Genomic DNA, 19,722 nt, shown 5'->3' with positions numbered 1-19,722 from the left:
TAAGGCTCAGAGAAAGTAAGCAACTTGCCCCAAGTCATACAGCTACTAAATACTGGAGGTAGAGTTTGCTTTTGTTTTGGGAGGTTTTTTAAAGATTTTATTTATTTACTTAAGAGAGAGAGAGAGAGCATGAGTCAGGGGCAGAGGGACGGGGAGAACCAGACTCCTTGCTGGCTGGGGAGGGGATGAGGGGTGGGGTACCCCGACAGGGGGCTCAATCCCAGGACCTGGGATCATGACCCAAGCTGAAGGCAACACTTGACCAACCACCCAGGTGCCCCTGGAAGTAGTTTTCAAACCCAAGGTCTACCTGGCTTTTGGAACCCATGTTCTCAAATCGACTAGTCTGCAGAGTAGACTTTTACCACTGCTGATCAGCTTCTGGGTACTGCCTTCCTGGCTGCAAGATGGAACACACAGCTGGACATCTTTTTCTCAGCCCTGTCCTTCCATCACATCCTTCTTCCTCTTGCCAATGAACCTATCAATGATGTAATACTCAGTGGTCTTACATCAGGCTCCAGGACGAAGGAATCTCCTTTACAATGCCTGGAACCATAGCATCCATCCCAAATGTCTCCACGACCTTATGCTCTTTTTGCTCCTTTGAGGGTTTGGCTCACCTTCGTCAGGGATCTTTTTGCTCATGCCATTTACCCTTCTTGAAATGCCCTTTTCAAATCCTTCAAGGGCCACCAGCTGAAGTCTCAGAAGACTCCTACTTTCCTCAATCCAGCGATCTCACGCAATTGTGTGTGAGGCCAGAAATGCCTACAGAGGGCTCCTCTGGCCCAATATCCAGTCAGGAAACTGTGAAGCACAAAGAGAGCTTGAGTTCTAGTCCTATAGGGTCAGGAGGGGAAGGAACACCAATGCAGCTGCTCCAGGACCTGAGCCACCAGTTTTTCTACCAGACCTTCCTTGGTACAAGGGGGCAAAAGACTGTTGAAATATAAATGGGGTTGAAGAAAGAGGTGCAGCTGAGAGAATGGACAGAGGTTTGTTAGGAGCCATACAAATGGCCTATCTTCCTATAACGTCAATTTCTCTGGACCAATTTGGGGAAGGAAAGAAAATCTGTAACTTGGGTGGCGCAGTGGTTTAGCGCCTGCCTTTGGCCCAGGGCGCGATCCTGGAGACCCGGGATCGAATCCCACGTCAGGCTCCCGGTGCATGGAGCCTGCTTCTCCCTCTGCCTGCTTCTCCCTCTGCCTGTGTCTCTGCCTCTCTCTCTCTCTCTGTGACTATCATAAATAAATAAAAATTAAAAAACATTTTTAAAAAAAAGCAGTACTTTTTAGAGTTTTAAAGGAACATTATGACTCAAAGGCAAAATTTTCTAGCGTTTTTTTTTTAATAAATTTTTATTTATTTATGATAGTCACACACAGAGAGAGGGAGAGAGGCAGAGACACAGGCAGAGGGAGAAGCAGGCTCCACGCACCGGGAGCCCGACGTGGGATTCGATCTCGGGTCTTCAGGATCAGGCCCTGGGCCAAAGGCAGGCGCCAAACCGCTGCACCACTCAGGGATCCCTTTCTAGCGTTTTTTAAGCTAAAACACAACATTGATAAATTCCGTGCAGAGGGTGGGGGCGAGGGTGGGAGGGGGTAGGAATTCTGGGTCCTCCCCCAGCTGGGGTTGCCTCCCTCGGCTCTAAGGTTAGGGGGGTGAGAGAAAGCCCGGCGCCTGGCACCGCGTGAAGGCAGCTACTGTGAGCTCCCCGGGGTGGGAGGAGAAGGGCGGCCCAGTGCCCTCGGGCGTGGCCCAGCCAGAGGCTCCGGGAAAGGGCAGCTCTGTGCCCTCGCCGCAGCCCGGGCGCCGGGACCTGGGTGGGAGGGGCTGTGCCGCGGCGCTGGCACCGCCCCCAGGCTCCGTCCATCCAGGCTCCGCCCCCGCCCGGCTCCGCCCCCGCCCGGCTCCGCCCCCGCCCGGCTCCACGTGGTTTGCAGCGCCCGCCAGCGGCCCGCATGGCCCCAGCGCAGCTCGCGGGGCGGGACGGCGTCCCCGGGAGAACCTGGGGCCCCTCAGGGCTGCGTCCTTGACTTCTCGGAAAAGAGCGAGGGACGCGCTCTGTGGGCTAAACTGGACTCCACAGGCTCCCGACGACAAAGCCGGACGGAGAGTCCGCGAGTCCTGAACACAGGTGAGCGGCCCCGGGGGAAGGCCAAGCCAGGGTCACCATCCCGGCCGCCATGGCCGCGCACGCCCGTCGCCTGTGCCACGTTGCCTTCCACGTGCCCGCGGGGCAGCGCCTCGCCCGCGACCTGCGGCGGCTCTTCGGGTTCCAGCCCCTGGCGGTGCGGGAAGCAGAAGGCTGGCGGCAGCTGGCCCTGCGCAGCGGCGACGCGGTCTTCTTGGTGAACGAGGGGGCAGGGCCGCGGCAGCCGCTGTACGGCCTGGACCCGCGTCATGAGGTGCCCAGCGCCACCAACCTGTGCTTCGACGTGGCGGATGCGGGCGCCGCCGCCCGGGCGTTGGTCGCGCGGGGCTGCAGCGTGCCGGTGCCCCCGGTCAGCGTGAAGGATGCGCAGGGCACAGCCACCTACGCCGTGGCCAGCTCGCCCGCCGGCAACCTCAGCCTGACACTCGTGGAGCGTGCCGGCTTCCGAGGGCCTTTCCTGCCAGGATTCCAGTCCGTGCCCTCTGCAGCCGGCCCGGGCTGGGTCAGCCACGTGGACCACCTGACCCTGGCCTGCACCCCTGGCAGCTCCCCCACACTGATGCGCTGGTTCCGCCACTGTCTAGGCTTCCGCCACCTGCCGCTGAGTCCAGGTGAGGATCCCGAGGTGGGCCTCGAGGTGACAGCAGGATCTGGGCGAGGGGGACTGAAGCTCACGGCCCTGCAGAGCCCACCGGGCAGTGCTGTCCCCACCCTCGTGCTGGCGGAGACCCTACCGGGGGCTTCTAGTGGACAGGACCAGGTGGAGCAGTTCCTGGCCCGGCACAGGGGACCAGGGCTGCAGCACGTGGGGCTGTACACGCCCAACATCGTAGAAGCCACTGAGGGGGTAGCAGTGGCTGGGGGCCAGCTCCTGGCGCCTCCTGAGGCGTACTACCAACAGCCCGGCAAGGAACGGCAGATCCTAGCTGCAGGGCATGAGCCTAGCCTGCTGGCCCGATGGGGGATCCTGTTGGATGGCGAGGATGGCAAGTTTCTGCTTCAGGTCTTCACCAAGTCTCTCTTTCCAGAGGACACTTTCTTTCTGGAGCTAATTCAGAGGCAGGGGGCCACAGGCTTTGGCCAGGGCAACATCCGTGCCCTGTGGCAGTCTGTGCAGGAGGAGCAAGCCGCCAGGGACCAGGAAGCCAGAAGGTGGGGGCTGGGTTCAGCCTCCTGTCCTGGAGCACAGGGCCGGCTGGAACTAAGAAACACCTGCAAAGGCTTGGAGTGAAGGGCTTTGTCCCTACAGGCCAGGTGTGGCCGCCATTTCTTCCGTACCTTACAGAATGTGAAGCTCTCACTAGGGTCCAAAGAGGTGGGATTTTTTTTTTTAACTATGAAATATTCTTATTAGTCTATTACTAATATATATGCAAGATATAAAGAATAATAAAGGAATTACAGAATTAGGAAATAGAACTTACCAATACTTTTGAACCATCTTTGTGACCTTCTCTGATCCCATTTCCCTGTACCCTACCCCCAATTTTATGATTATTAACCCCTTGATTTGCTGTATTGTTGCACTACGTATGAAACAATACAGAAGTAAATTTAGTATTTGAGGTAGGAATTTAAGACAGAACAAATCCTCTCGTTTCCCTTCTTCCTAGGGAGCAGCCTCTACAGGTGGGGAGGGACTGGGTCAGGGCTGAGCCCAACCACCTGCTGTAGGACAATACCATTTGACTGGAGCAAATCAGCTGACCAGAGACGTAGACCAAGGGTGTTGGGTGTCAGCCACTGGCAGGGGCCCCCTGCAGCTGCTCTCTCCCTCTCACCTAGGGGCTGGAGGAAGACAGATCACTCTGGACAGAACTCCTACCTCCATTGGCCCAGGGCTGGCTGGGAGCCCTCGGCAATGGAAGTCAGCACCAAGCAGGACTCTGCCACTTTCTAGGTCCCCCAGAGAAGAATGAGAAGGCTAGGGAGAGGGTGAAAAATCTCCAAAATGACTATAAAAATAAGCGCTTTATTAAAAAACGGGACTCAAGGGCTGCTGGGTGGCTCATTTGGTTAGGCATCTATCTGCCTTCGGCTCAGGTCATGATCCCAGGGTCCTGTGATTGAGCTCTGCATCGGGCTCCCTACTCAGCAGAGAGCCTGCTTCTCCCTCTCCATCTGCTGCTCCTCTTGCTTATGCTCTCTCTGTCAAATAAAATTAGAAACAAAACAAAACCAAAACCCAGGATTCTAAGGAAATGGGGGCTTCTAGAGATGTCACTGGGCCATACTGTTGAGGTTGGATGAATCCGTAGGGATGAGAGGCCGAAAGAAACTATCCAGGAGTTGCTGGCCAGGGCTGGGCTTTTTCCGGCTGGATGGAGTAGACACTTGGGATCTCTTGGAACCCTGTGCGAAGCCAAAGGAAGGAGGCACTTAGGGGGCAGCAGGGAGTCCTCTCCTTCAGCTCCCTCTCCACTACACTAATACAGCTCCCGTTCTAGCCTGAATGTTGTAAAGCTTCTAATCTATCTGTAGTATCTATCTCTTTGATCAACTCTAAATGGCAGCCCAAGGTAATTAACTAACATACAAATCTGACTCCTCTCTCCACTAAAAATGCTTTACTAGCCTGGTGTTCATAGCCCTACCTGGTCTGTGCGGGCCCTGCCCATCAAATATTTACAGCTCCTTGCACACTGCAACTGGATTATGCAACCTTTGCTCACACTACTCTTGGGCCCAGTGTGAACATTCTTATTGCTAATTCCCCTCCCAAACCTGGAGACAATGATTCATTTCTTAGACTGAGATTACCTACCAGCTGCTGCTTCTAAGCAGCCTTTTCTGATCCTTGCCTCCCAGACAGAACTGAAAGCTCTCCACCTCATAAACCACAAAACCTACTATAAGCATTTCACACACCTGTGACCTGTTGTCTCCATCATTTGTTCTTATTCCCTCTCCACCCTGGACTCCAGGCTATAAAGTCTCCAAGGAAGAACTATTCCTCTCCCCATGGTGAAGTCTGGAGTGGATAATGTTCACCCAAACATGTACCATTTAACTCACTGAAAACCCAAGGATTTGGGCCTGGGGAAAGAAGGCTGGGTGAGGGCCAAGAGACTCACCTTGCAGATCCCTGGCTGTTGGCCCTCGTACACACGGAACACCTAGGCAAGGAAAGAGGGAGAGTGCAGGGCTGGCACCTTTCCCCCCAAAGAGGTCTCTCCTCAACTTCATGGCCCTATACGTCTGTTTAAAACATGCTTTTTTTTTCCTCCCTGTTTACATGGTAACAGGTTCACATAGAATAGACAAGAAACACCAAAAAGTACAACAAAGACAACACAAATAGTGCCTTTTTCATAGCGGTGGAGATAGCTGCAGTGTGAAACTCCTCCCGGGTCAGCCAGCGTGCGCCAGGTGGTACAATGGTCACCGGGGTCTGTCCTTCCAGAGCCAGACCGTATACTTGATATGTCAGCTTGATGTGAGAGAAGGTGTGGACCACCTGGAGGAAGGTCAAGGGGCTGAAACAGGCCTATGGATGTGCCCACACAAGCCATCACTCCTGTCCCTCCCACTGCTCACTCACCTGCCCAAGGTGTTGGAGGTGGGAGGCTGGGAGGGGCCCAGCCCAACTCTGCAGTTCCTGCAGCAGGGCCTCACGCTGACATCGCCCTGAGGCCTCTGCGGTCACTGATGGGAACTCCCACAGTCCTGCCAGCAAACCTGAGGGAAAGCACAGACATGGTGGTCAGAATTTAGCTGCTGACTCCTCCATTTCTCCCTTATAGTTCAGGCCACCGCCCTCACTCCAAGGATCTAGGTACCTGAACTGGGCCTCTGCACCAGCAGAATTTGAGGACCCCCAAGGGCCCTGGGCTGCTCTAGAACACAAATGGCAGAGCACTCCTCCCTGGGGGGCTTGCGGCTGGCCTTCCTGGGAAAGTTGGTCACTCCCAGGGTCTGGTCCCAGGGCTCTGTGGGATGCGCGCACAGCTGGCACAGTTCGGTGCTGGAAGCTGGGAAGAGAGATCCGCAAGCGCCACTCAGGCAGGTGAGCTTAGGTGCCAAACCCAGAGAGAGGCCATGGCCCGGCTCTGCAGAATCTTATTCAGGTTGCCAGGATAAACTGGAACGAGGCTTCCAGCAGCAGCTCCTGGACGGCGCAGTACAGGCTGGGACTGGCACTTACCACACTCCTCCACGTCGGGGCTGCCTGGCAGGCTCTGGGAGGCTAAGAGCTTTCCCCGTTCCACCTAAGAGGCATAAGGCAGATGTCATGGGGTAGGGGTCGCCCTCTAGGAGCCCTGCCTGCCCCTTCCCCAGATGGCTCACCTTCTGGTATGCCCGGCACAGGCTCCGCACAGGGCACTGGCTGCAGTGCGGGTGCTGTGGGGTGCACACTAGGGCCCCCAGCTCCATGGCTGCCTGGTTAAAATCCCCGGGCCGGGCTGGGTCTACCAGCTGCTGGGCTAAACCCCTATAAGGAAACACTGCTGTGAACCAAAGACCCTTTGGAGACACCCTTCCCAGTCTCCCCATGACCCCCATATCCTACCAGAGATGCTGGGAGACAAGGGTGCTGCTGGAATCAGCACCAATGGCTCGGACACGGCATAGCACCCGTATTACGTTCCCATCTACCACACCGGTTGCCTGGCATAGAGGAACCCAGGAGTCAGCCTGGTCTGGGAGGAAGGGGGGTGGGCACACACAATGTGGGGGTGGGCTATGGGCTCACCTGTCCAAAGGCAATGGAGGCAATGGCTCCTGCTGTGTACCGCCCCACGCCAGGCAGGAGCCGCTGCAGGGTTTCTGCTGTATGTGGCACATGGCCCCCTAGCTCCTCTACCACCTGGTTGGGGTGGGAAGGCTCCAGGTTATGAGACAACTGAGGCCCTGGGGCTCACCCCCTTGCCTTGTGACTCCCTTACCTTCCGAGCTCCTTGCTGCAGCCGCCGGCCTCGAGAGTAGTAACCCAGGCCAGCCCAAAGCTGGTTCACCTCCTGTGGGTGAGATCAGAGGGATCAGTGGTCAGTCCCCCATTGTCCCATTCCCCCTACCCCGGGCTCTTACCTCCAGGGAAGCACCGGCTAGGTCCTGCAGCGTTGGCCACTTCTACAGCTCCAAGGTGATCAAAAAGAAGTAAGACCAAGGTTGAGGGAGGTAAAGGAAGCCTTTTTTACCCCACCCCAAAGGCTAGGCTCTCTCTGGGGTCTGGCTCATGACCTCCCCTTCCTTCCCTAAAGTCACCTGCATCCATCGAGTGTAATAGTCGATCACCGTTGCGACCTGGGTCTGCTGCAGCATGACCTCTGAGACCCACACTGGGGGAGAGGGGTTGGCATGAGGGCGCTGCTGAGCATCCCTGCTCTCAGCACACAGCCCCTGGGCCCCAGACCAGTGGGCATCTGGGCAAAGCAGCCTCACTCCCAAGAGATGCACTCACCAGCATACGCCCGCCTGTCCAGATCCACCTCACCCTCTGCCTGCCAACGCAATCCCAGATGAAGAGTTAGGATGGAGAGAGCTGGGCACCGACCTCCCACCCCACTGTCCTGTCTGTCGCCTGCTTACCAGCCTTCTCCAGGGCAGGTCCCGCTTCTCTCGGTCGTACCAGTTCAGTAGGTTCTCCCGAAAGGCCATGACCTCGGCTGTGTCTCTGAACAGATGGTATGAGGAGACAGAGGCCTGCCATGCCGCCTCCTGCCGCTTGGCCAAGCCTGCTGGGGGCCTCAGGAGACTCAGGCATTGCCCCTGCACAGGCTGTACCAACTGCCCGGGGCACTGCGGCCTGCTCTCCCACTGAGGGCTTTCCCCAGCCCCAACCCCTTGCTTAAGCTTTGGACTTGGAGTCAGACCAGAATTCTCCAGTGGTGTGTTACCATACCAGATTTCTGGTCTGAACTTTCCCAGGGTGGTTCTGCTGCCTCCTTTGCCTCTGGGTCACTATGAAAGCCCAACAGTTTCAGCTAAGCATAATGTATACCTGTGCAGGGCTTTTCCACTTAAAAACATATTCAGGCTCATAAACTTATTTGATCCCATGAAAGCCACATGAGGAAGGAAATGCACAAACAATTGCTCCATTTCACTGGTAGGAAAGCAGCCATTCAGAGCAATTATCCCAAAGTTATAGAGCAAAGTCAGAATTAGATCCTTAATTAGTCCCTTCAGGCCCTGACACATACCATGCTTCCTTCCCAGCCTGAATCTCCCTCCCCTCATGGCCAATGAAACCAGCACCTTCATTTTTGACTAGGACCAAGCTCCTCACCTGCAGCAGTAGAAGGCTTGACCTGGCTGCTGCTGAGGACACGCTTCTCCCTTCCCTGCCTGGATGCCTGCTTCCTAAGACGACTTCTCACAGCTGCTTGTGGCTTCTTCATGATGGCCTAGAAGAGAAAGGCCCAAAGTAGTCACAATGAGGCTGAATCTTAGGGCCCCACAGTGGGTACAGCCACCTCCCTCTCTATAACATTCATTATAGGGTGGCTAGCTTTACTCACTCTCCAGAGGCTCAGGAGTTTGCTCTTGGCCGGCTGCACACTGAGGTAGGACCATTCGGGCTGAGTTTCTGCAAATGACTTCAGAGGGACCAATATTAGCATAATCTTGGAGACACAAGATAAGAGGCCAGGGCTGGGCTGGGTCCTGTGTGGGAGCACCTGTGTGTCTCAGATGCTCACTGTGACTGTATGTGTGGAGAGGGGTTTATTAGGTGTGTCCAGAAGCATAGGGCAGGTAGGAAGTTTATCTGCTTAGAGATGTAGCATATTTGCAATGAAACAGCCTTGAACCATCATGCATCCAAACTTCCATTCTACAGAAAGGTTTCCAAGGGTCAAAGATGGGAAAAGATTTGCCTGAGAGCAGATGGCAAGTTGGGGTGGTGGTGGAAGGAGATGTGCTATTTTTATTCCTAATCTTTTTTTTTTTTCTAATCTTTTCTTGATCTAGTAAACCAAAGCTGGCTGCCCACTGGTAATGAGAAATGTATCTGATTGATCTTCACTGTTCCCTCACTGTTCTTTTGGTGCCCTTTTCTCGAACAGAGCTAACAGCCAGTGAGGGCTTACTACATGCCAGACCCTATGATGCTAAGAGTTTTACCAAATTCTCACTCAACCTCCAGACAACTCCGTTAAGTATATGCTAATATTACCTCTATTTTAATTATGAGGAAATTCAGGCTTGTAGAGATTAAGCAACTTGTCCACCCAAACCCAAAGGTCTGCCTCCAGAGACTGCACTCCTGTGCTGTGCCACACTACAGTCCCTACCGAGCCCCTGGTTCAAACTTTCCTTCAAACTTGACTTCAGCACCCCATTTTCATCAAGAGCTTGCCTCCTCCTTCAGAGAAAAAAAAATAAATGTACAAATTTACACTGCACTTACCTGCATTCTCCTTCTCCTCATTATATGAAAGAATGGTCTCTCCTAACTTGACTGAGCTCAAGGTCTTGCTCCTCAATCCTTTTTACAAAACCCACTCTCTTCTTCACAGCCAAACTTCCTTCACCAAACTAACACCATAATTCATTCTACAATCCATTCTCCAGAGTAAAGCAGCCTTTTAAGACATGATCATGTTACTTTCTTACTTAAAACCTTCAATAGCTTCCCACTAATTCACTGAGTAAATTTTTTTTTTAAAGATTTTATTTATTTATTCATGAGACACACAGAGAGGCAGAGACACAGGCAGAGTAAGAAGCAGGCTCCATGCAGGTAGCCCAACGTGGGACTAGATCCCAGGTCTCCAGGATCACGCCCTGGGCCAAAGGCGGCTCTAAACCGCTGAGCCACCGGGCTGCCCCACTGAGTAAATTTTTATGTAGTGCCTATGTGCCGAGCAGTTTTAAACACTTGGAATACTTCAGTAAATAATACACCAGAGGTTCCTGTTCTTGTAGAGCTTATAGTCTTGGGGGGGGGGGGGAGGCGGCAAACAATAGTAAGCAAATTATACAGGATATTGAGTGATACGTACTAGCATAAAGAGGAAATGTAGGATGGGTTAAGGGGAAAAGGAGCGGTAATGGTGGAATGTTGCAAATTTATTTTTTTAAAAGATTTTTTATTTATTTATTAGAGAGAGAGAGCAAGAGAGCATGAGTGGGGGGGTGGGGCGGAGGTGGGGAGAGGAGAAGCAGACTCCCTGCTGAGCACGGAGCCCACCGGAGGACTCAATCTCAGGACCCAAGGATCAGGACCTGAGCCAAAGGCAGATGCTTAACCAACTGAGCCATCCAGACGCCCCAGAATGTTGCAATTTAAAAGCACATGGTTGGGACGCCTGGGTGGCTCAGTGGTTGAGCGTCTGTCTTTGGCTCAGGGCATGATCCTGGAGACCCGGGATCGAGTCCCACATAAGGCTGTCTCTCATAAAAAATATACTTTTTTTAATAAAATAAATAAAAAATAAAACCACATGGTCAAGGTGGGCCTTATTAAAGTGATACCTGATCAATGATTTAAGGCAACTGAAGGAGTTAGCCAAAGGCATCCTAAAGAAGAGCTAGTGCAATAGCCCTAAGGAAAGTGCCTGGTGTGTTTGCAGAATAATAAGGAAGCCAGTGTGGTTCAAATGGACCAAAGAAGGAGGAGTAGTAGATGAGGTCAGAAGTAAAGAAAGTAGGGCGCACAGGATCACTAAGTGCATTGTGAGCCACTGGAGGACCTTGGCTATCACATCCATTGCTCTGAGAACCCAGTCCTCTTAATATAGTTGTGTAGGCTCCAAAGATCCCCACCTGCCTCATCCCCTCACTCACTGTGCTCCAGCCGTATTTGCCTAAATAGTTGCGTCAATCCCTCACATGTCTACCCACCTTGACGTCACCCAATCCGTTCCCTCTATTTGGACAGCTCGTACTCTGTGCTTCGTCTAACAGTTACTCATTCTTGCACCCCCTCCCCAAATCTTACCCTCTTGTGTAATTCTCCATTCTTCCTCTTATACTAATTATAATTTCACATTTTGTTTCTTTCTTTTTTTTTTTTTTTTTTTATTTTGTTTCTTTGATCAGTATCCACTTCCCCGACTTGGCTACAAAACTCCATAAACTGGGATCCCTGGGTGGCGCAGCGGTTTGGCGCCTGCCTTTGGCCCAGGGCGCGATCCTGGAGACCCGGGATCGAATCCCATGTCGGGCTCCCTGCATGGAGCCTGCTTCTCCCTCTGCCTGTGTCTCTGCCTCTCTCTCTCTCTCTCTGTGACTATCATAAATAAAAAAAAAAAAAAAAAAAAAACTCCATAAGCTGACAGTAGAGTCCCCAGAGCTGAGCACTGGGCCAGGTAAGTTGGATACAACAAGCACTGTTAAGTTAATTAACCAGATAAGAGATAGTAAGAGGTTTTCCTTCTTTAAAATGGGAGAAACCCTTGGGACGCCTGGGTGGCGCAGCGGTTTAGCGCCTTACCTTTGGCCCAGGGCGCGATCCTGGAGACCCGGGATCAAATCCCACGTCAGCCTGCTTCTCCCTCTCCCTCTGCCTATGTCTCTGCCTCTCTCTCTCTCTATCATAAATAAATAAATAAAATGGGAGAAACCCGAACAATTTGGGAAAATGATGAAAAAAGACTCCGTGGAGAGAAAGGCTGAAGATGCAGCTACGAACAGTGAATAGCCAAGGATAAGGGGTTGAGGCTCCTTGGTGGGTGGAGAGGATGGGAGCTGGAACCCCTGACAAAGAACGGCGTCCGGTATGGACAAGTCTCCCACGGTACCAGGAGTCAAGAGCGATCACCTCCTCCGGGCTTACAATTTGTCCCCTCCTCGCCGTCCCCACTTGCCGGAGCATTAATTCAAGTCCCGGTTATCAGCCGCCGGGATTACCAAGGCGTCCCTGCCGGTCGGGGGTTCTGCCCCTCTGGCAGCCCGAGTCCTCCCCTTCTCACTTCCTGGAGGTGAGGTCGCATCCTCCCAGTGGATCCTACGCCCCCGGGCCGGGCCGCGCGGCCTCACCGCCCCAGGGGTCTGGGGCCCCCAACCCCGGCCACGCGGAGGACCCCGGAGCGGAGAGGTCGCCCAAGCTCTCGCCGGGAATTACCTCCCGCTCGGTTTCCCGCGCGCCGCGCCGCCGCACCCCGGGGGACGTGCACCGGGGGGACGTGGGACGTGGCCCCCGCCGATAGGCCCCGGCGCGCGCCGCCCCGCCTCCTCCGCACCGCCCCGGGAGGTGCGAGCGGAAGTCCGAGCGTCCGAGGGCGAGGCCCCGCCCAGTCCCTGCCAGAGCGCGGGAGCCGCGCGGAGAGCGGAGGCGGAAGTGCCGCGTACCCCCGGCTGCTCGGCGAGCGGCGCGCCGTGTCATGGCCGCCGACGGCGACGGTGCTGCGGCCTCGGCCCCAGCAGTCCCTGACGGTGAGTGGCTTCCCGCCTTAAGCCCCCGTGCGCCCGGAGAAGGGAAGGCCTCGGGCTCTTGGCTCTAGAAACCGACCTCCACGTTCAGAGGGTCTAGCGCGTTCCTTCTGAACCAGCCACGAGGAGACTACAATTCCCGGTGGCCACCGCGCCTCCGCGGCGAAAGCCTGGCGTGGTGGGAGCGGAGCCGGGCCGGCAGGGGCGTGTCGGGAGGTGTAGTCTATAGAGCCCGCGGTTGTGTTAAGTGGAGTGGGTGGGGGTCGGGGGCCGGAGCCAGTGGGACGAATTGGGAGCCTGGGTGCGAGGAACTGGGGCGCTGTGGGAACAGTACTGTGGAGCTGTGTGGGGTGTTAGAGTCGCACTCCTCAAGCCCTGCGAAAGGTTTTCCGCGGGATGTGGGAAAACCACCTCACGGATCGTCTAGTCCGGCCTTCCTCTTCTAAAGATTGTGAGGCTGAGGGGAGAAGTCCTCTTCCCAAAGCTTCACATAAGCCTCGGGAAGATGCAGGCGCCCTCTGTCTCCCCAGATTCAGTGCACGGCTCATTCCGAGGTCTGTGGGACACAAAGGCTCGGAGGGCAGAGTTGCCATCTCTGGCCTCAGCGAAACTCCCCCCGAGCGTCCCAGTCCCGGCCATGGCCTGCTTGGTGTCTGTTCCCCCGGGCCCCTCCTGAGCCTCCACACCCGTCGCTCTCCTTGCCCTCAGGTGGTGTGGGCAAGAGCACCAAGTCTGGGGAGGAGCCAGTAGTCCAGGTCCCCGTGGTGGATGTGCAGAGTGACAACTTCAAGGAGATGTGGCCATCGCTCCTGCTGGCCCTAAAGACCGCTAGCTTTGTGGCCGTGGACACGGTGAGGGGTGGGGATGGGGACAGCGGGTAGTTGGGAAAGGGCTGGCGCCAGGAACCTAACGCAGACTCTCCCTTCACGTGCTCATAGGAACTGAGTGGGCTTGGGGACAGGAAGAGTTTGCTGAACCAGTAAGTATACGCCTGACCTTAGTGCCAGCCTTGGCAGGAGGGGCAGACCTCGTCCCTGGAGTAGCGGTCCCAGGCCTGGGGGGTTTGAGGGCTGACTTCCAGCCACAGCCACCCCTAAACCCAACCCCAAGGTGCATCGAGGAACGTTACAAGTCCGTGTGTCATGCTGCCAGAACCCGTTCTGTTCTCTCCCTGGGCCTCGCCTGCTTCAAGCAGCAGCCAGACAAGGTACAGGCTGCTCTCGTTCCTGTCCCTGCTGTGGCTGAGGGGAGGAGGGTTGAGGTCCTGGGGAGCGTCAGGCTAGGGGTGTTTTTATCCCAAATCCTGAGGTAGCGGATCCTTTTTCTCTCAGGGCGAACACTCCTACCTGGCTCAGGTGTTCAATTTGACCCTGCTGTGCATGGAGGAGTATGTGATAGAGCCAAAGTCTGTGCAGTTCTTAGTACAGCATGGCTTCAACTTCAACCGCCAGTACGCTCAGGGGATCCCTTACCACAAGGGCAATGACAAGGTAGGTCTCCAGCCTTGAGCCTGCCCCTTCTGTGACTTCACCCCCTCTTGCCCTAGGCCGGGCGCCTGCGAAGTATGGGAAGTCCCTAGGGGGCTGGGGAAACCAGCGTGACCCATGGGAGACCGGCCCTGGGTAGAGCAGGGAGGGAGAGCTTTCCAGGTAGGGGAGCCAGGGAGAAGGGCCCCGAGAAGAGGCCCCCCCAGGACTGCCCTTCCGCTGACCCCTTTCCTTCCACCCAGGGCAATGAGAGCCAGAGCCAGTCAGTCAGGACGCTGTTCCTGGAGCTGATCCGGGCCCGCCGGCCCCTGGTGCTGCACAACGGCCTCATAGACTTGGTGTTCCTGTACCAGAACTTTTACGCACACCTGCCCGAGAGCTTGGGAACCTTCACTGCTGACCTGTGTGAAATGTTCCCAGCTGGCATTTATGACACCAAATATGCTGCTGAGTTTCATGCGCGCTTCGTGGCCTCCTATCTAGAGTATGCTTTCCGGAAATGGTGAGGAACTGGTTGAGGGGGTGGGGGCGGGGGCTGGGACAAGCCTGCTTTATGGACCTAAGGTATTTACTGAGTGCCTACTGCGTGCCAGGCACTGTTTTAGGTGCTGAGGATTCAGCAGTGAGCAAAACTGACCAAAACCCTTATGGAGTTTATATGCTAGTGGACCAATACCTTCTTCCGCTATTTCAGTGAGCGGGAAAACGGGAAGCAGCGGGCAGCCGGCAGCCCACACCTCAGCCTGGAGTTCTGTAGCTATCCTCCTAGCATGAGGGCTCACATTGACTACCGCTGCTGCATGCCCCCTGCAACCCACCGTCCTCATTCCACCAGTGTCTGTGACAACTTTTCGGTGAGAGCACCCACCCATTTCTTGGGGGAGGGAATGTTCTGATGCCTGGAACCCCTCTCTCAGCCTCTTTCCTGCCTCTAGGCCTATGGTTGGTGTCCCCTGGGACCACAGTGTCCTCGGTCCCATGATATTGACCTCATCATTGATACTGATGAGGCTGTGGTGGAGGACAAGCGGCGACGGCGGCGACGTAGGGAAAAAAGGCGGAGGGCTTTGTTGGGCCTGCCCGGGAAACAGACCTCTGAGGAGAATGAGGATGGTCCTCCCGTGAAGCAGGTCTGTGGGGATGGCCTCAAGGCTGAAGAAATTGAGCAGGAGGTGGCTGAGGATGAGAGTAGGAGCCAGCCTGGCTTGGAGCAAGGGCACAAAAATGACTTGGAGATGGGCATTAGAGCTGCAGGGCTGGAAACAGCTGATACGGCTACCTCAGAAGCACCAGAGAGTCAAGCCAATCCTCACCCAGTGCCTGGGGACGGATTGCATCGGGCAGGTTTTGATGCCTTTATGACAGGTTACGTGATGGCCTATGTGGGAGTGAGCCAGGGACCCCAGCCCTGTAGCTCTGGACCCTGGCTACCTGAATGCCACAATAAGGTGTACCTGAGTGGCAAAGCTGTCCCCCTCACGGTGGCCAAGAGCCAGTTTTCCCGTTCCTCCAAAGCCCACAACCAGAAGATGAAGCTGGCTTGGGGCAGCAGCTGACCTAGCTTCTGCCTAGGACTCAAGGCCTGGGAGGAGAACTGAGTGGAACAGAGGTGTCTGGGTCCCTCTAGGCTGTGAATGTCCTACTCCCACCTTCCACAGAGCGGGGCAGTCCTGGCAGAGACACTGCTGCACCACTTGTGGACCTTCCCATTCCCCTAGAGGCTGAGGAACCAGGGTATACACAAGGAGGCTGGCCAGCACCTGTAACACAGACTTTATTTATTTTTAAATCTGAAAGTGTCTTAGGAAAAAGTATTACCAAAAAATCAACAGAAACAAGTTACGAAAATATTTGACCAGCTTCATCTTTGGTTATTTCTTATTGCGGCTCTGTAAGGACAGACTGTTCCCGTAGCTCCAGCCACAGCAAGAGGGGAAGAAAATCAGTCCACGGATAAACCGTTTAACCAACTGGGTGTATCACATGTTGACAAGTACATAGAGCAGACCCTGAGGCCTACAAAACCAGCCCCACTCCCAACCACAAGGCTGAAAGTCTTATGGGGCAGAACATTAAGACTCCTTCATAAATATGAAAATAGATTAATTGACTGGAAAAGATCTCTGAATAGGTTAGCTAGGAGCCATGACCACCACGCTGCCTCACCCTTGCATAGAAATGTAGTGCTGTGGTCTGGCCGTGCAGTAAGTGCAAACAGCAATTATTCAAGTGTCTTAAACATACTGGCAAGAAGCTCCCCGGTCTTCAGGTCTGAGAAATAGCCATGCCCTTTATGGCTTCCTGATTAGCTCCAAGGTCCCATCCAGAAGCTTATATGACCCAGGAAAGGGCAAAAGACAGACCTGGGGTGGGAGAAGAACCTGGGGTATTAGCTGCCTGCCAGCTCAAGCTAGAACTAAGAGTCCTCTGGTCCTGTCTGGGAGGTGCACTGGGAGTCCAGTGGGAGCCAGAGCTCCTTGCTAGCTTCCAGAAGCTTGATATCGGCTGTTGGCCCTAACTAGGAACGCCTTCCACCATTGCCTCCCCTCTCACACACAGCCATTGGGCACTTGGAGCCCCCAGATTGAGCCTGGCGTAGCTTAGCCTGCCTGCTCTGAGGCCGCAGGGAAGAGTCCAGGCTGTGTGCCAGGGGAGCCCTGTGGCTTCAACTGAAGGTCCACTCCGAGGTGAGCTGGGGACTAACCCCCCTCACCCATCGTGTTCTCCCTGGGTTTTCAGGCCCATGCCTGAGACACAGAAGGGGACTGGAGCCAAGCCTCTTGGCCTTTCTTCTTCTACCTCCATTTCCTCAGAGGCACCTGCAAGGCATGGACTGGCACCCCGGGGCCTGGGCCCGAAACCATTTTCTTCCTGGGGACTGGAGCAGTCCATGGCTTCATGGGCTAGAGCAGTTGGTAGGGCAGATGCTCGGAATGGTGGGATCTCTCTCACTCTGTACTTGAGACTATTGAGGCGTGGTGGGGGCCCATCAGATAGTGATTCTTCTCGGCCCACAAATGGACAGGCCTCTTGATGTAAGAACTCTGGTGAACCGGGCAAAGAACGCCACCCACGAGCAGGTGGGGCCAGGGGCTCCTGCCAGTCAGCCACGGGCAGAGTTCCCGGCCCTGGTGCGTCCAGGTCAAATACCAGGGAGATGACCGACTTGCTGGGCAGGTCAAAAAACTTGATCTTGCCACCCTTGAGGTCCTGGCGAGCACTGAAAGGGTTGACTTTGGGGGTATGGGCAGCACCACCTTGTTGTGGCCGGTAGTATGGGTCCAAGACATTCACTGTACGCAAGGGCTTACGGGAGAAGATGTCAGACTGGCTTCGGGATAACCAGATAGTACGTCTTGGGCGTGGAGACTTGGGAGGTATTTTGTCATCCAGTGTGCTCAGTCGCTTCACCCCAGGTCCTTTCTCCAAGAGTCCTGAGAAACAAGCAGTCAAATCAGGATTACGGTAGTCGTCCTAACAAACAGAAGCAGCACCTTGTGCCACAAAGTGTTGCACTAATGAAAAAAACAAACTTAAAGGGAGGCGATATGCCAAGTCATAATATGCCAAGTCCACTACTTTTCCCATCTTCTTCTGGACACGGGATCCTGCAGTGAGCCCTAGAGAGGAAGGTTCTACATCCTCATTCCCTCCCTTGGGGCAGGTGGAACACTCTGGTCTGATTTCTTACCCTTAGCTGTGGGCTGCAGCTTCCTGTCTGTCTGCAGCTCATCTTCCTGTAGATGGCTCAGAATTTCCTCCAGGGTCTTCCCAATCTCCGCGAAGGTTGGGCGCAGTTTGGGGTCCATCTGTGGTTATCCACACCAGCCATTAGCCCTGCCCTTTTTTTTTTTTTTTTTTTTAATTTTTATTTATTTATGATAGTCACAGAGAGAGAGAGAGAGAGGCAGAGACACAGGCAGAGGGAGAAGCAGGCTCCATGCACCGGGATCCTGATGTGGGATTCGATCCTGGGTCTCCAGGATCGCACCCTGGGCCAAAGGCAGGCGCCAAACCGCTGCGCCACCCAGGGATCCCTAGCCCTGCCCTTTTATCTTCCATCCCAAGGATGGCATTTGAGTCTGTTTCTGGCATCTTTTTTTTTTTTTTTTAATTTTTATTTATTTATGATAGTCACAGAGAGAGAAAGAGAGGCAGAGACATAGGCAGAGGGAGAAGCAGGCTCCATGCACCGGAAGCCCGATGTGGGATTCGATCCCGGGTCTCCAGGATCGCGCCCTGGGCCAAAGGCAGGCGCCAAACCGCTGCGCCACCCAGGGATCCCGTTTCTGGCATCTTTTAAGACTCAGATACGCAGCTAAGAGATCTTTTCTGAAGGTCCCAGATCGTGAGGGTGATTCCCAGAGCTGAGGTCAGGGAAGATGCTATTGTCTCATACCCTTCCCCATCAGCACCCTTTCTGTATGTGTCTTACACCCTTGATGGGCACAGAACCATCCAAATGGGTACCCTTACACTGGTTTGTTCTCTGCTTGTGTTCCATTGCTCACGTTTCTGGGAGCTTCCTGGACAAAGCCCAGCTACCTCTTGGTCGTAACAGGTAGGTCCAGCCCCAGAGCTGTATAAAATGAAGGCTAACAAAAGCTCTTCCCATGGGCCTTAAGACCAGCTGGACCCAAAGTCCAACTGAAATCTGACCAGAGCTCTATCAGTATCCAAGAGGCGGGGAGTCTACCCTGCAGGCTGAGGACTGTGTAATACAGAGCAGTTTTCCTTTTCTTGGTCCAGGGCTCCGGACAGTCTGTCAGGCTGGAGAAGGGGTGTGGGCACCGCCATTCATCAGTGAAAATGAGGCTCCTCTTGAAGCTAATTAATTAGCAGCCTGTCCCTGCAGTCCTAGCCAGATGAAAAGGGTTCTGTCAGCCCCTGACCAAAGCTGGGAGGAGGAGAGGGAGACACTCACATTACAGCAGTTGAAGGTGAGCTGCAGAAAGTCCGGGGGACAGTCTCCCACCATATGCTGGAAAGCGTCATAGTCTAGCCCGAAGTTCTGTGGATGCGCAATGGAGGGAGGGAACATGGCAGACTGGTCCGTAATCCCCCCAACCCATACTGGCCTGCTTGGGAGAGGCTAAGAAGTAACCACACAGACAGTTCCAGCAACTCCACCCCAGTTCCATAGCTTCAAAACCAGCCCCATCCAGTGGCACTGCCCCCTCTGCCTGCAGCTCACCTCTGTGCGGGGAAGATAGTCTGGGTCAGCCTGGATGCGGGCGATGATCTCACAGAGGATGATACCATAAGAGAACACGTCGGCCTGGTGGATAGTGAGACCTCAGTTTCCTTCTCATTGGGGTGAGAGGCCCCTCAAGTCCACCAGCCCAGGCCTGAGCCCTACTTCTGTGTTTCATTCAGTTCACTTATTAGGAAGATGCCAAGTACCAGCTCTGCTCTTAGCAGGTCATAGATCCTCACCCAGAACATATAGGGTGATCCTGGACATGCTAGGCTAAGAGTAGATTCTAAAAGAACCAGGCCCCCGGGTCCCCAGACTCACCTTTTCATTGTAGGGCTCATCTCGGAGAACCTCAGGTGCCATCCAAAAGGGTGAGCCCACCACGGCCAGTTTCTCATTCCCCATGCTGTGGGGTGGGGGTAGAGGGGAGATTATATGGAAAATGAGCTTACCACTGGAAATTCTCCCTGAAGGACAGGCACTAACACTGACCAGATTTAGGGAGCTGAGATTGAGCACTGACCAAGTTCTGGCCTCTGGGCAGGAAGCTGGAGTTT

The 19,722-nt window shown here is 54.6% G+C and overlaps 4 protein-coding genes across 20 annotated transcripts in view; 2 read left to right on the top strand and 2 right to left on the bottom strand.

Annotated features, from left to right (window-relative positions):
- The first annotated feature begins 1,923 nt into the window (after positions 1-1,923).
- On the top strand, positions 1,924-11,322 carry HPDL (4-hydroxyphenylpyruvate dioxygenase like). Its single transcript, XM_077845200.1, has 2 exons — positions 1,924-3,479; positions 11,150-11,322. The coding sequence occupies exon 1, from the start codon at positions 2,196-2,198 to the stop codon at positions 3,393-3,395; it is 1,200 nt and encodes a 399-aa protein (XP_077701326.1). The 5' UTR covers positions 1,924-2,195; the 3' UTR covers positions 3,396-3,479; positions 11,150-11,322.
- On the bottom strand, positions 4,117-12,229 carry MUTYH (mutY DNA glycosylase). Of its 12 annotated transcripts, none has more exons than XM_077845188.1 (17): positions 12,174-12,229; positions 8,626-8,703; positions 8,394-8,511; positions 7,694-7,842; positions 7,566-7,605; positions 7,370-7,443; positions 7,193-7,234; positions 7,051-7,122; positions 6,858-6,971; positions 6,675-6,772; positions 6,452-6,596; positions 6,309-6,372; positions 5,944-6,135; positions 5,706-5,842; positions 5,469-5,651; positions 5,239-5,280; positions 4,117-4,516 (listed from the first exon to the last, which is right to left on the bottom strand). In XM_077845188.1, the coding sequence occupies exons 3-17, from the start codon at positions 8,503-8,505 to the stop codon at positions 4,385-4,387; spliced, it is 1,596 nt and encodes a 531-aa protein (XP_077701314.1). In that variant the 5' UTR covers positions 8,506-8,511; positions 8,626-8,703; positions 12,174-12,229; the 3' UTR covers positions 4,117-4,384. The 12 variants fall into 12 exon arrangements, with proteins under 12 accessions (XP_077701314.1, XP_077701308.1, XP_077701309.1 ...); XM_077845182.1 differs by having other exon boundaries at positions 11,871-12,225; XM_077845183.1 differs by having other exon boundaries at positions 11,886-12,225.
- A 105-nt stretch (positions 12,230-12,334) lies between these two features.
- Positions 12,335-15,818, top strand: TOE1 (target of EGR1, exonuclease). Of its 3 annotated transcripts, none has more exons than XM_077845197.1 (8): positions 12,335-12,484; positions 13,190-13,332; positions 13,420-13,460; positions 13,592-13,688; positions 13,813-13,971; positions 14,211-14,470; positions 14,663-14,822; positions 14,904-15,818. In XM_077845197.1, the coding sequence occupies exons 1-8, from the start codon at positions 12,433-12,435 to the stop codon at positions 15,522-15,524; spliced, it is 1,533 nt and encodes a 510-aa protein (XP_077701323.1). In that variant the 5' UTR covers positions 12,335-12,432; the 3' UTR covers positions 15,525-15,818. The 3 variants fall into 3 exon arrangements, with proteins under 3 accessions (XP_077701323.1, XP_077701325.1, XP_077701324.1); XM_077845198.1 differs by lacking the exon at positions 12,335-12,484 and adding an exon at positions 12,772-13,035; XM_077845199.1 differs by lacking the exon at positions 13,190-13,332 and having other exon boundaries at positions 12,357-12,484; positions 13,420-13,688.
- Positions 15,727-19,722, bottom strand: part of TESK2 (testis associated actin remodelling kinase 2) — a 146,467-nt gene continuing 142,471 nt past the window's right edge. For all 4 annotated transcript variants that reach the window (XM_077845192.1, XM_077845195.1, XM_077845194.1 and 1 more), the window contains 5 exons: positions 19,487-19,571; positions 19,163-19,246; positions 18,893-18,979; positions 17,660-17,777; positions 15,727-17,402 (listed from right to left, as the gene is read on the bottom strand). In XM_077845192.1, coding sequence (XP_077701318.1) covers positions 16,678-17,402; positions 17,660-17,777; positions 18,893-18,979; positions 19,163-19,246; positions 19,487-19,571 — 1,099 coding nt within the window. In that variant the 3' untranslated portion in view covers positions 15,727-16,677. The remainder of the gene's footprint in view (positions 17,403-17,659; positions 17,778-18,892; positions 18,980-19,162; positions 19,247-19,486; positions 19,572-19,722) is intronic.

This window comes from Canis aureus, chromosome 13 (assembly GCF_053574225.1).
Source record: "Canis aureus isolate CA01 chromosome 13, VMU_Caureus_v.1.0, whole genome shotgun sequence".
NCBI classification, from domain to species: domain Eukaryota; kingdom Metazoa; phylum Chordata; class Mammalia; order Carnivora; family Canidae; genus Canis; species Canis aureus.
The sequence above is the reverse complement of the archived record's forward strand: the minus strand, read 5'-3'. Positions and strand labels throughout refer to the sequence as shown.

What these genes read in the sequence shown, in the direction of transcription:
- HPDL (XM_077845200.1), top strand. Translation starts at nt 2,196, where the DNA reads ATGGCCGCGCACGCCCGTCGCCTGTGCCACGTTGCCTTCCACGTGCCC.
- MUTYH (XM_077845182.1), bottom strand. Translation starts at nt 11,924, where the DNA reads ATGCTCCGGCAAGTGGGGACGGCGAGGAGGGGACAAATTGTAAGCCCG. An exon ending in GGACAGGCGGGCGTATGCTG is followed by an intron (nt 7,444 to 7,565) that starts GTGAGTGCATCT and finishes CCTCTCCCCCAG; the next exon opens with TGTGGGTCTCAGAGGTCATG. An exon ending in CCCCGACGTGGAGGAGTGTG is followed by an intron (nt 6,136 to 6,308) that starts GTAAGTGCCAGT and finishes CTCTCTTCCCAG; the next exon opens with CTTCCAGCACCGAACTGTGC.
- TOE1 (XM_077845197.1), top strand. Translation starts at nt 12,433, where the DNA reads ATGGCCGCCGACGGCGACGGTGCTGCGGCCTCGGCCCCAGCAGTCCCT. An exon ending in AGGAAGAGTTTGCTGAACCA is followed by an intron (nt 13,461 to 13,591) that starts GTAAGTATACGC and finishes CCCAACCCCAAG; the next exon opens with GTGCATCGAGGAACGTTACA. An exon ending in ACCACAAGGGCAATGACAAG is followed by an intron (nt 13,972 to 14,210) that starts GTAGGTCTCCAG and finishes CCTTCCACCCAG; the next exon opens with GGCAATGAGAGCCAGAGCCA.